Source organism: Numenius arquata, chromosome 16 (genome assembly GCF_964106895.1).
Source record: "Numenius arquata chromosome 16, bNumArq3.hap1.1, whole genome shotgun sequence".
NCBI classification, from domain to species: Eukaryota; Metazoa; Chordata; class Aves; order Charadriiformes; family Scolopacidae; genus Numenius; species Numenius arquata.
The window spans coordinates 10,435,083-10,450,252 of NC_133591.1; the positions used below are offsets into that span (position 1 = coordinate 10,435,083).

The 15,170-nt window shown below is 40.6% G+C and overlaps 1 protein-coding gene across 3 annotated transcripts in view; it reads right to left on the bottom strand.

Annotated features, from left to right (window-relative positions):
* Positions 1-14,799, bottom strand: part of ZDHHC8 (zDHHC palmitoyltransferase 8) — a 115,607-nt gene extending 100,808 nt beyond the window's left edge. For all 3 annotated transcript variants that reach the window (XM_074159569.1, XM_074159568.1, XM_074159567.1), the window contains exon 1: positions 14,696-14,799. In XM_074159569.1, the coding sequence (XP_074015670.1) occupies positions 14,696-14,799 (104 nt within the window). The remainder of the gene's footprint in view (positions 1-14,695) is intronic.
* Between the last annotated feature and the right edge of the window lie 371 nt (positions 14,800-15,170).

Below are 15,170 nucleotides of genomic sequence, written 5' to 3' on the forward strand. Positions count from 1 at the left end.
GAATTTTAGATTTCAAATACATGACTGCATTTTAAGCGTGCCTAGCGCAGCAGCCATCCTGTGTTCATTAACTGATTATATATTTAGGAGGCTACTTCCAAGATACAGTTAAATAAGCACAAAAATAAAGCTAATCTGCATGTAGAATGCTAATAATAATTGGGAAATTCAGTGTAGATTTACTGAATTTTTACAGGTTTCTGCTTTCTGAAGACGGACCCAGACAAGGCTACTACAGCACAGAGTAAAAATCAACAGTGAATCTAGGCCTCCCTCAATGTACTTTCCCTCCAACAGCCTTCAAAATACCACAGGTAAACTCAGGGAAGTGAGAGTCAAGTGTTTTTATGTTCTTGGAGAAAAAAAAATAAAATCCCTTCAGTGTTACTGCCATGGGAAATCAGAACATCCCTTACCACTCTGCAACTTCATCCTTAGATACATTTCCTTTGTCTAAACGTTAAGATGGAGGGGGAAGGAAAGAAATCCTTGCCTATTGAAAGAGTAATTCACAATAGCAGTATCTTACACTCTCCTGTCTTTCCATCCTGTCCCCTACCAATTAAATGAGGGCAGACTGGTAACTTTGTCTGAAGTGTCTTCTAAAAGAGGTAATTTAATTTGAATCACTGTTTTCTGAACTCAAAAAAACAAAGAGCAAACAAGTCCTTTTTAGGCTGTCACCCTCTGGAAAAAGCAGATTTAAGAGGACTCACTTTCAGAGGGTAGGGTCAGTACTTCTTGAAAATTAGGAAGTCCAACTTGAAAACTGAGGCATGAAGAGAAGCATCGGAAGACTAACAGCCACTGGAAAAGTTGAGTGGGAGTGTGTTCAGGTATCTGTTTGATGGCACTGAAAGCGCACAGGTATATAGCAATGTTGCATGATATTTTCCATCCTAAATCACTTTGTCAAATTAACTGTTAGACTGCAGTCTTTCTGCTAGCTCTCCCCTTCAAGTGAAATATTTGTCCCACTTTAAGGCTTTAACCAAAACGATTCAGTTATTTCCAAGAGGAAGTTGAAGAATGCTATTCTTTTTTCTGTTGGAAAGCTCATCACTTCTAAGTTATGGAACAGGATCTTGTCCTTGGGCAGCAGACAGTTCTCCTTCAGAAGGATACAGACCAGGACAGGCAGGATGGTAGAGGCAGCTGAAGTAACACAATCAACCAGGAGGACCAACAGCCTTCCAAGGGATTTAAACCAAGCATGCAGTCACTTGAATACCTAGAAATAATCACTTTGCAGTGAGATTTTAATTGGCATGTCAGGAGATCAGAAACTGGTTCTAGCTTTAGATGGGCTTCATCCCATCTGTGTAATTCTTGTACAGCTTCATCAAGTTATTTAAGCAGGCGTGGTACGAAAGGGAACTAAGGGGAGAAGTCTGAATTAGATGCAAACTGTTTAATTAAGTATCTCAGTAAGTGTAAACTCTTTTTTATTTAAAAAAAAACAAAAACCAAACCAACAAAAAACCACACAGTACATCATTCCTTGCTCCAAGGAAAATCTTACAAAAAAAGGAGGCCAAACTGGGACTAAAAGACAGAATGTATATTAAAACCTTAAGTTTTCTAACTGAAGAGTTGGCAGAACTTGCATGCCCAGGGGAGTCAATCCCTCATCAGACATGCAGGCATCTACCCGTCACGCATGCATAGTATGCTGGTTTGGAGATGTATCACAACATACACAATGGCAGAAGCAGCCCAACAGAAAAGTATTTTTAGGAGATCCAAGAAAAGACACTTTAATATGCCAAGTGGATATTACACTCAAAATAGCTTTTCCTCATTTCCAAAGCAGTTGAACAAAGAAAAATAAATAACGCAACTCTGAAAGATGCAAACAAAAGCATAAAGCATATTCATCACCAAAAAGCAGGATCCAACGCATCGCTCCACTGAGCAGGACAATGTGTTCAGAAGGGGACAATATAACTGGCAAATTACTAGGCATCTCTTTCCCTGTTGACCAGGCCCCAACTCTGCTTACTTTTCTGGATCAAGTAAATTCAGACTAAGAATACAGAACTTCTTAGTGGGGAAGAAGATAGAAATGTTGGTCAGCCTCTTTGGAGAAGATACAAAATGCGTGTGTCGCAATAAAGACAGTGACCCACTGAGAACACTTAGTTTCCATACAGAAAAATTGTTACATCAACCCATAAAAGCCACCCCAGCTCAACAGATTGGACTAGATTTTGAATTACACCTCATAACCTTGAATCCCTTTTCTCTACTCTGGCATTTCAGAAGGTGGTGAACAAGCGGTGGATCACCCTACGTGCGTGTGTTGGGCAAAAAGCCTTATCCACCTGAACAGACTGATCTGGAGGTCACCTGGAAGACCCAGAGAGACTGTAAAGACCACTCAGAAGGTACATAGGAAGTGAGGGATGTTCTGTGTAACAGGGTTAGTGCTTAGTCCAGACCCATGTCTCTCCTTGAGATGGAGAGTAGCTGTAAGTAGTTTCTTATGACACTTCAAAAACTCTGTATTTCTCCGTTTCCTTCTGCTGTCAAGTGCCTCTAAAAGGATAAACCATGCACTCAGGTTATGCTAAAAGTCAAGGGTCATAGCAGTGGCCTGCAACAGCAGCTACGCAGTTTGGGGTCCACGCAAGTCCTGGGGCCAGATATTACAGAGGATGAAGAGTCTGAAGGAAATGATAGGTGAAGAAAATGTGAATCTGGCAACCACCTTCCTCAGGAGCACTCTAGGGCCCAAAATTCACAAACCCCCAGCATCCACCAAGGATGAATTAAAAAACCCCACCTAGATAGTAAATGGAGAGGCAATAGCTGGCTCAGAAGTGCATTTCTATTTTATCAGATATGAATTATAAATCAAACACAGCAGGCTAGAGAAGGAATCATTAATTTTTCAGTTCTTGAACCACAGATATCATGTTTAGCTCTATCCCACTAGCCTTTGTAATACAATGCAAGAAAAATTCTTTGGCAAAAGTAATTAGCATTGTGGAATGACATACAAATGAAAGTTTAAAGACTACAATGTTACCATTAAACTTTTAAAAACAGACAATGAAGCTTTAGTATATGTATCTCCATATTCATACATTCATGCGGATTTAAGTGTTAAAGAAACAAAACAGTCTTGCTGCGTGACATTCCCTTGCATTTGAGGATGGCCCAAACTGACATTAGATAGAGAAGAAACTCTAGAATAAACCCTATCTTCAGAAGCCTGCTCCAAAAGAATGATCTCCCTTGAGTCCTGGGCTTACAGGGCATGAGCCTGGAGTTGGCACATAGATGCAAATCTTTCTAAACACCAATACTGCAGTTGTACAGTGCTTCTCTGCCTCAGTTTCCCTCTTTGAGGAACAGGGATGATAGCACTGACGATCTAATTCACATGTTATGCTGCTTGAGACCAGAAGGGATGGAGACTTCAACACATGGTGTGGCACAGTTTTGCTCCAGCTAACCACCAGTGTAAGAAACAGCCACAGATAAAATCTTGCACTTAATGCAGAAGAATGATTAAGCGACTTGCCAGAGAGAGTACAGAAAGCTTTTTGCAGGATTAAGACCTGAGCCCAGGTACTATGTGGCCCTAATAATAGTCCTATCCACAGAATCATTTTTAAATACAATATACATATATATACGCACCTGAGCACTTTCCCAGGTCTGTGTCTTTTACGGCCTTTCCCTCTGACTGAGTAATGGTGTCTCCTGGGAAACTCCCAAACAGGAATCACACATAGTCCTACGTAAGTCAGGAAGGGTCCCATGAAGGCTTATGACCACACTCAAAGTTTCCTGCTAGGAAGGGCACAAATGTGAAACAAAAGATCACTATGCTATGTTCTACCTAGTCTTCTTCAGCTCAAGCATAACAGCAGGAAAGCAGGTTGTTCCCAACCTGTTGAAAACACTATTTATCATCATCACCAGGACCAAATTCAGTGTCACATGTAAAACCCCGTATCTTATTATCATTGCAATCTAGCTGTCAAATGCCATTTTCTGAAAATACCCAAAGATGACATGACCAGAACTATCCCATTTCGAGGAACCAACCCTTTCACTATTATAAACAAAACTCTGTCCACCTGTTCGCCTCCACTCTCCCCCAGCTTCTTGACAGCATTGCTCATATAAACAGGCTTTTATTTCAAAATTTAACTTTCAAAATGGATATATTGCATAAGATGAGGGTATGTTCTCAGCAGAACTCTGACAAGAAGAGCTGAGGTGGTCCTTCCAGTTTATTTTCTGATACAGTTCTGCATCTGGACATGGACTAAAAGTCTTTTGTTCCACAACTGGGAAAAAAGAAAAAAAAAAACCACATCAAATTAATGGCCACACCCAGCAACTCCAGTTATTTTAATCGTGCATTTTCTTTGCATTTTGAAATTTCTGAGACGATTAATCCCCATCGCTGCAGTAGATGATACAACTTCTGTACATGAATTAGAAGTTACCTCATCGGAGCCACTGGTTTCATATCTCCTTCTGTCTGACTATGTATCAGGAAGCAGCCATTTTACATACCTCTCCCTACAGAATTACCAAAACTTGGTCATTTGAAAAAAAAAAATCCCAGTGCCTAATGATGCTTTTATTGTTTTTGCCACAAAGACTTGTTAGCCATTTACACAAAAGACGGTATGTGCAAAGTCAGCCTACTTGTGCACTGATCAAGTTAAAAACTATAGACAGAGGCTGTCACTTCATCCAGTGTTATTTTAAGAAAGCACATAGGATGCATCCTCTTTAAAATGCACGTAGTATGAAAGCATTACTACAAAAGCTTGTACTTGGTTCTTTGCAGAGTAATTAGCATCCAGTGTAAATAGAGTTAAACAATATGATGAGAAGTAATGACCCTGGGAGTTAGGATACTAATTTATAATTATATTATGTAACTATATATAACTATATTATGTTAAACAGGGTTAGCACACATGTCCTGTTCACTGTTATGGCTCTACTTGTAGCAATTTTCACCAGCTTCAGCACACTTCTCAAACAGTTTTAAGCATTTAACTTGGGTCAAGGCCAGATGCAGAAGTTGTAACTGAAGCTGGGCAAGAAACAGAATTGGTTTGGAGATAGGGCCCAGAATAACATTTCTCATCCAATAAATTTGTGAGAATGGGGAAGTTGTCACCTAGATAGCAGTTAAGAAAGGAGACAAGATTCTTTCACTAGAAATGCACATATACAGGAAAGAGTTCATGCCTTTGGGGTCTTGCTAACAATTTTTAACCAAGGCAACATCAGGGCTATGTGTCACATAATACCCAAAGACGATGACTCCTACCAGGCCAAAACCCAACTCCATCCTAGAGATCTTTGTGAAAAGCGCAAGGACAGAGCTAATGTCTGTACAACCCCTAAAAATGGACCTAGATTGCCAACTCGAACAACAAACCTCAATCTACATTCAAGGAGTGACCCGTTAGAAAAATCTTGCTTCCATGTGGCCAGCTGATAAGGCAAGGGTTGCAGCAAGGTCTTCATAGAGAAAGGATAGATGTGAGACTTATGAACCATACAAGGGAGAAATGAGAAGATAATTAAAACCAAACCAAAACAAACCTAACCTAGAGTTACTGGTCAAAGTCACAGGTTTGACTATATGAAGATCATGTACAGTCATCCCCAAGTCCCTGTTCCCCTGTTGTGCCTTGGGAGGTTGGAGAAGAAGCCAAGCTAACAGTGTGGTTCCAGGGGGAGGTCTCTGGGCAGCAGTTCCCGAGTCTAATGCCAGACACAAACCCCGTGGAGGGAGAGCGCGCCCACCTACACAACTAATGGCTCCTGCTGCTTGGAGCCAAGAAACTACATAATCAAATGCAGTTTGGGTTCTGGTAAAACACAGGAGGTGGTTCAGCAAGCTGCTGACAGCAGACAAGGGTTAACCACTGGTGCTCAGCGTTATTAGATCATAACACATCTGGAGAGTCTTACTGCTAGGGCAAACATTAATCTTCAGAGAAAGCTAAACATGCAAAATGAGATCTCACTCCTAAGAAAAAAATTGAAAGGGAGGTTATACACAATGAAAATAATCCCCAAATAACTTTTGAAACTGAACTGGCTGAAAAAGGGGGGGAGGAAGTGTTTTTCCATAAGAAAATACCTGCCTCTCCCAGCCGACTGGGATCAGAGTAGGCAGAAAAGTTTTAAGCTGAACCTTTCAATTTTGAAGCATTTCTGTGATTAACCCAAGTTTAAATTAAAATGATGCTTGTTTATAGAAATGTCCAAGTTTTTCTTATTCCCAGCACTGTACTTAAATTGTGTTGATATAGATATTACATTGGATTATTTCCCTGAAGACATAAAAGAGCTAATGTAAATGCCAATTTAGTTTTAAGAATCCTGGGAGAGTAAGACTTTGTCTGACTTTATTTATGAAAGCCTTTATATATTTAAGCAGTTTCAAGTTTGCTTTGTTAGGCTCCAACTTAAAAAGTAATTTGTTCATTTAAGAATATTCTGCAATTAGTTTAGTCTGAGTGCATACAGGGGTCTTCTGTAGACTAGTAATTTCAAAGTGGCACATAAAGACCTTACTTCCATGGGAATTACTGAGTAGTCAGCCTCCATGAACGCCTCCCCTTCATCAAAAAGTAATTACATCATTTTATAAGTGGCTTGACAAAAAAAAAATTATTAAAAAAAAAATCTGTATTTCATGTATTCCCATCTTCATATTGCCTGCCTTGCTCCATAGAGCTTGTTGTCCTCTTGCACAAAGGGCAGTATTTCCTAATTACGTGACTTCACACGATATTAAAGTACATAACGAAACGGTGCATATGTACCCTGGAAACAGCTGCCTTGGTGTTTAGATCTAAAATTCAAGAGGTCTTTTTTCTGCACCTGGCTTCACTGTCCTTTGTTACTGGATGATCTCAACACACAGCAGTAGAGAACAGATATTTCATACAGATTTCACATTTGAGGTCCACAAATTCTGCATTTACGCTTTCACAAACAGAAAACCATGGTAACCACTGCAATACCTAAGTATGGGTTACTGTACAGTTTATTCCATAATATCCATCCTGAGAAAAACAAAGAGTCAAGTACCCACTAGTGTCTGCACAATAGGTTTAGAGCTCAGAATTTTAGGCACTTCGGGCAGCTTTGAAGCAAGTCTAGCTAAATTGCATTAGTAATTGCAGAACAACAATCAGTGACTAATTAAATCCTCTTTCTGGATACAGATTACTGGCTGAAGATTTATATAGTATAGACTATGCTGTGGTATACTCATTTGGATTAATTATTGCAATCACCAAGCAAGGATCCACAAACCCGCCTCTCCTACAGTACAACAGGATCTAGGCTAACTACAGTTTTCCAGTCTATGGTGTTCTTTGCAAAAGAATAATACAGAATTTCCATTAAAAACTGTGGCATTACAGTTTCAACCCCCCTGCTTCTTCCGTTCAATTTCATTAGCAGTTCCCACTGACAAATGATCAACTAATAGTAGCTCTATAACAGTGCAGCCAAATTGAACATTACTCTTGGATTAGTGAGAAAAGTCTTGTATCTACTGGCTCAAATGAGAGGACAGTAAATCAATGTTCCACTTTTGCACTGGTTACACACGTGTAGCACTGATTCAGCTTTTAAGATCCTTCTCCCCACTGTAGTATGCATCTATTTTGTGCTCTAAATTGGCTTATACCAACTTATTACAGTATTCCGGACATCGTCCAATGCAAGTTAAACAAAACTCTTTGTTTCCCTTTGTAGGTCTTGAAAAGTTCCCTCGCAGCTTATGGAATATATAAAGTAAGAACAGAAAGCCTGCTCCAGGTCGTCTTTCACAGGTCTCACACGGATCCCCAGGCCACAGGGTCCTACAGCTGATTTCAGCTAAGAAGCACTTAGTAACAGAATAATTTGTTTATACAAAAATGCAAGTGTATAATTAGCAACTGTCCCAGGTTATGAACCTCAAAAGTCAGACCTCCAAGGTCACCACGTGTATCTGTCTCTCAATCTAATTTTTGCGTTTTGAACAGCAGCATCCCTTAGTTTACATTACTAGCAAACCAATTGAGTTTGCATGTTGTTTGAACAATTTTGTAGAGATTGCTTCTATTTATAAAAGGATACACGTGTGGCAGACTTGGACAAACATGGATGGTGTTTAAATTAGCATCTTGAAAAGGACCTTAAACAAAAATAGAAAAATTGCTTGTATATTCACGTACAACGGCTGAGAGGCCCACCCTGATCTAATTGAGACACTCTCTCATTCCTGTTTCCATACATCCTTAATCTCTGCGCATAAGGAAAAATAGAAAGGAGGTTGCTACTGGCATAAATCACACTGACTACAGCTGTGGATGGCCCATGTACAGGAATAACTTTCATTGCATTAACTCTTCTGCCTTTAAAACTAGATCTACAGGGAGCGTTGAAATGCCACTGCAATGGCTGCGTGCAGATAGCTGTGCATCCCACAGCTGAAGACATCTAGCTATTTACTGCCATCAACGAAGATGATTCTCCCTTTTCCACTCCCAAATTACAGAAGAAAAAAAATATTCCTGTTGATAATAAACATTGAGGCTTTTTTCGGAAGGAATGAATTTTTATAGCTTTCAGAATTTTCCTGTATTGCCAACTTCACTGGTCCCCTTGGAAGCAGAGATGATAGAATCAACTAGTTAAAAGCAGTAAAACTGAACTCTCTTCCAGTGGAAAAAACACCCCACAACCTAAACCAAACAAAATAAAACCTGTTGAGATTGCCTGTCTTTTTATCTTGCATGACAAGTTTGTCTAGATTCTCTTTACAAAAATTATACACCAAGATGAAATTGCCACAGCTTAAAAGTACATTTCTTTGTCATAACAAGAATAAATATTTTTCAGAAGTTGACAGGCATGACAACTGAGACGACTGAGGTCAGCCTGGCAAACCTTACCTTTTCCGGATCACAAGTAGCGTGGACACAGAAAACCTGCCATTAAAGATGTATTTAAGATGGAAAATGTTAAGATATCTCAGGAGGCTAAACTGCATTACTTGAAATCAGTGTTTGTTTGTGAAGTCAGTTTTGAAATTCACGTGACTGAAATGATGCACACTTTTTTGCACACTCTTTTTCTTCCATATAGTGTTATCTGAGTGGCTGTCAGTGAATGCATACTTTGTGAAGCTGCTCCCTATCAGTTCCAGCAATTTCTTGATTTGGCATGTGGGAAGAACAAATATTTAAAAAAAAAAAATCAGAAATACTTTAATAGTGAAGTATGGTTTGGAAAGAAAGCTCAAGAAGGGGGAATTTGTTGTTTTTTTTTTTTTTTTTCCCCACAATTAGCATTACCAATATCAAATGAACCCCTAGAATGGCTGGTAACAGACAAGAAAGATGAGCTTTGTGTTGCAGATGTTTCAGAATTATACAGATATCTGGTATGACCGTTCAGTTAGTCCGAGGGGGGAGTGGATAAGCAGAGTGGTAGCGTTTCCATACACATTCATACACACCACAATAAACCTTGAAGTTCTGGCATCCTATGTCACAAGCAACTACCACCACAGCTACAACCGAATCCACAAGCAGCAAGTTACTAGGACGAGGCCAAACTGCAAGAGGGATATAAGATCACACTCCAAGGCAGAATTTAAGCTGTCTAGCATCTCAAGACTAAACAATCTGAGCTATGATTTTATCTTTATTTCCTTTTTTGTGCATCTACTTATCAGCATCCAGTTCTATTTCCTCTAGGCTGGTATAAAATCCACCTATGTTACAGATGAAGATCCATAACATCTGTAATACACATTTTAAATCACATTTTATCATTTGCTCTAACTGAAATCAGAACACGGAACTGGCAGAACTGAACATCTGAACATCTGGAACTGGAGCTAACTAAAGTCCTTCAAATTCTTTAGGTAAGAAAACCATCTTTGGATACAAGTCGAATTTACTAAAGCAAAGAAGATCTTCCATCAGCTTGAACTTTGCTAGCGACTAAACAAACCCAAGTCAAAAAAGCAGATGATGCTTTCCCTTCTTTTAATCTACGAATGCTTACAAGTCATGGCAGGATAAGATCTAATTGATAGTTCAAGAATTTTAGGTATACATATTTGTACTTCCATTAACTAACATGCAGAATGGTTACTATATTTTTGACCTTTAAAATACTATCACATATTTATTTTAGAGCTATTCCAGTGTGGGATCATATCATTGAGTGTGTGTGCTTATGATTTAAGAAGTGCATTCATCATAAGTGTATTTGAATTAACATACAGCTAACCTAATGTTTAAGCCATTGCAGAAATGCTGAGTTTTTCTAATTCATGAAGTACAGTAACGCGATATACAAATGTGGGGGGAATACCAAAAATTTTTTAAACATTCATGAATGAAGCTGAGCTTTCCTCTTGCTAAGGTAAATCCACCAGCCCTGCTATTGAGCCATTCTTCCCCGATACTGCTTCTATCATCTGAAAAGCAACGGTATAGGCTATTTCCCTATTTTCTTTCCACCCCTACTGTGACTTCAAATTCAACTGCTCTTTTACACCAATTTATCACTCTTTGGTTATTTCCTGAGGGTTACTGATATTAAATTCCCCTGTGTCACAGACTGCATTAGAGCGCCAATTGCATACGTCTGTGGTGTATACTTATGATTACCTCCCATTATGACTTCTAAGAACAAAGTTGAAGTCTCATTTTCAGTACTGGCTGAATGAGTTTTCACCTTATTTGTGCTTTCCCTTCACCCAGAAAATTACCCATTTTATTATCCCATTTAAGGGAACAATATACAGCAGCATTACTATCATTATATCAAAGAAGTAGTGGCACCCGGATCTTTGCTATGAATTACATATTTCTGCCACACTTCAAAGATGCTCAAGTGGCGGCATGCTACAGAAAACACAGTCTTAAAATGGGTATTTTATCAGAAATTTCTAGTCTACAATATTTAGTTAGAGAATGAAGAGCTTTTTTTCTCCTCACTAAAATAAGCCACAATTTTTCCTTAAAGCCTTATGCTTTTAGCTTGCTGTGTAATCTCTAGATGCAAGCACTGCAGCTGCTAAACTAACTCAGAGGATCGTAGCACTAAAAACTACAGTAAGTAGCACAATTTAAACAGATGAAGAGAACTATTAACTCCAGAATAATAGTTCATTGGGTGATGCTATGCTTTACAGCATTACGCTTACTGACAATTAAACTGCATTCTCGACTAATACTGAAGCTACACAACCTAAAATAAGGTGGGAAGTTCTCAAAACTCAGGTTCTTTGAAAGAACACACTAAGGTTTACATCACAGCAGCCGGTAGTCCAAGGCCTAAGAGCCCAGCCTTTACTGAAATAGGTTAAATTGTTATCTCTAACAAAAAGCCTTACGAGAAATATGAAGAAAAAAGGTTTTGGTAGAAATAAGTCCAGGTCTGCTACAACTGAATCGCTCCAGATTCTTGCAATGTTAGGAAGAACTGGTTCTTCCTTCATTATGCCATTTGATTTGTTCATATAAGTAAATTAACCTAATCATTATATATAACATTATTGATATGTTCCTTCATAATGAGTAGTTAATGCTTGTTTACTCTCCTACTGTGACAAATTAGACCACCTACTCACACGCTTGTATTTATTATTCAAAGAACACACATGGAGAGCTAAAAGCCTACAATAATACAACTGCAGTATTTAGTTGCCTTTCCAGGCAATAATCTTGATAGCTAAATAATTTAGCTCCCTCTCATAAAACCAGAAGGAATGTAACAGCGATACAGCGAATCCTAAATAGCTGAAGAAAAAGAATAAAGGAGAATCTACAATGGAATTTTTCCATTTTAAACTATAAGAGTACCACTGACCAACACCACCACGAACTAGTAGCGGATACTGTGTATTTCAAACACGCTTTATGTACTGCTGTTTAGCAAAGGTGTTTGGAAAAAAGCTAAAAATAAAGACCATTTTTCTAAAAAGCTAACCCTGGCCTTCAAGTTCAAAGAGCTTTTCATCTAGCAGAAGACACTCATAACACACGGCTTAAGCCCACAAACACGTCTAGGGAGAAAGTCGAGTCAGAGTCTCCCATTTTTTATACGTTACTCAGAAATGTTTGCAGTGCCTTAAAATGACTATTTCTTCTATTCAGTAAGTGGTTTAAAACAAAATCATTATTCATTTGCTCCACATATATTAACGTCCACTATTCACTGCACTGAATTTGCTCAAGTCCCTGATATTCCACTGAGCTGATCTGAACCCAGAATTTGGTATCTCAGTCCCATCCATCATCAGTTTCATGCATTTATGCACAGGTTAGTTCATTAACAGACACAGCAGCCTTAGAGCTCAATGACACAAATAAGGAATTAGTATAACACACATGTAAATGTTCATCTGACAAAGTTCTTGTGCTTGACAAGCAAGCACAGATTGCATCAATAGCACTGCTTAAAGCAATTTTAGGCCTCAACTGCTGCATATCAGAGATCTACCTAACATCAAAAGAGTTGTGCAAATCAACACCCCTGAAAATTCAGGTCTATCTCAGCCTTGAATAACACACCACAACAAAAAGATCTTCAGGACACAAAACACTGCCTGTAGAAAAAGATTAAAAAAAAAAAAACAAACCTGAGATGCTCAGGAAAGGGGGGGGAAAAACCCACCACCACCCAAAAGACACTAATCTCTTGCATACTATTGGCTTTGACTCCAGGACAAAGATAGATTTTACTAGAACTGCTCAGGATAAAAAACAACAGCAATTCCATACAAGTTTATCTGAGTATTTTTGAATGGACAGGACTTCAGATACTGCCTGACAACAGTTGCTCAATTATGTGTTACTTTTATTACACACAAGACTTGGCAGCAGCAGAGAACGTATGTCTGGGACAGTCCTCAAAAAATTTACTAACACTTCAAGATGCACAGGCCAAGTTACAATATGGAGAGCTCCTAAAAATACTTCATTTTGCATGTAATTATTCACTGATAACAGAGGGAGCAGAGCTAAGTCTGAGATTCAGCAATAGACTACAGCCAATTGCTTCTTCCATACAGTAACAAATGCTAAAAGGGGTGATGTCCCGCTGCCAAAAGGATGTTTCAACAACAACTGTGTTACCAGGAAAGTCTTACATCACTAAGAAATTTGCAGCTCTACACTGGAAGTATCATGTGAAAAAAAACATACAAGCTTCCAAAACAACCTTAGTATACATCCATTTCTCAAGATGTAGGAAAAATAAATGCCGGCATTAAGACCCCATTTTTTGACTATGAAACCATTTTAAAAAATAGTCACAACACCAGTGTCAACTGAGTTCATTGCAGAAGCCAACTTCTGTCTTCTGTTTGCCTGCGAGCGCCAAACTATAATTAGATGCCCAAATGATGAATGATAGGCTTATACTTGTACCAGTTCTTGGGGCTGAAACCGTATAATACCCTGAAAAGATTTACTAGTACTTTATATCAAATGCATTGAAAACAAGCAAGGAGAAATCAAGCCACATTAAGTCAAGAGCATAACACAGTGCCAAAACCCGTTCCGATTTAAGAAACTGTTAGACAAAACAACACTTACATTTTATTCTGAAACCCTACATTAAGATTACCGTACCAGTAATGAGCATTTTGAAACATCGAGAATCATATCACAGCCAAACCAAGAAGGTTAAAGACACAGACACATACTCCCACTGTTACACAGCCTCCTGCTTCTAACAGCTTCACTGTGCTGTTAAGAATTAGCAAAGGCGAAACAAGGAAAACAGAGTTTCAAAATAAGTGAAACAATAAATCTTAATATCCAATAGCAATCTTTCCACCTTCCCAGAAAGCAGCTTCGTCAAAGCTCATTTCAGAGCAGTTTTGTAGCATCTCTCCCAAAATACCAACACCGCCTCTGCAGGGAAGCTGCCGTTACCCCAGCATGGGAAGGGCTGGCAATCCACATAACTCAAGTTTATATAAAGGGAGAGGAAACAGAAAGCTAAATCACTACACCACTCACATATTAATATAACTACAGGAGATCTGCAAGCTGACCGCCAGAGCTCGGGTTTGCATTTAAGGGAGAAGGGAATGAGATAAAAGGAAACAGGGAGAGGGGGGGAAAAGTTTCCCCCTCCCTCCTTCAAGCAAATCTAAATTTGTTCATTAGATCCTTAGGCTTTTAGGGACAGTTACATAAAAATACGCTGAATCTATAGCGCTTCGAACAGGATTCCTTCCAGTTCCGAAGGCTCTGCCGGATAAACCCCGCAGCCCAGGCGAGACCGGCGGCAGAGGCCGGCTCTCCCTCCTTCCCGAGCCAGACTCCCCCGGGGCGGCGGGGGCCGGCGACGGTCCCTCCCGGCCACCGGCCCTGCCTGCGCGGAGCGGCGCGGGGCTGCGGGTAAGCGGCGTGGCTGATGTGCAGGGCCGGAGTCTGACGGGGTCTGTGTGCCGCGAAATGGTGGATCTGACTTTCAGACACATTCTGCCATGCGGAGCGAGAACCAGCCTCCGCAAAGCCGAGCCGGGAGGGGATAGCGGGAGGCGGGCCGGGAGCGGGACCGGCAGCGGCAGGGCCTGGAGGAGCTGTCAAGCCCCGCCGCCTCCCCCCGAACACCCCTCCCCGGGCCGGGCGGCCCCAACCCGGGCCCCCTCCGCCGGAGCGGTACTTACGTGAAAACAAAAAATAAAGTAGTCGAACCCACTAATAAGGCAGCTGCTGTAGAGACAGGGATGTATTTAGTAGGTTTAAACCTCTTTCCAGTGCTGCTGGGCATCCTGTAGCTCACACATCACGGGGTAAATCCCAGCCGAGAGGAGGGAGCCGGCAGGACGCGGGGAGAGCGGGCGCGGGGCGAGCAGCTGACCTCCCGCACAGGAAATCCCACCCCCGCCCGCCCCCCGCCCCGCCACGCTGATGTCAACCAGCCCTTAAGGTAGCGCGGAGCCTCCGCGGGGAGCGGCGCGGAGCCTCCGCGGGGAGGACGGGCCCTCCGGCGGCGGGGAGCGGCGGCTCCGCGGGAACTCAGCCCTCCGGCGGCCCTCGCGGACAGGGGGGAGCCCGTTCTCCCCCCCGCCTTATAACAACAACAAAAAAAAAAAAACCCAAAGCTGTTTATCGAGCTCTACAATAACGGGTCATTAAAGC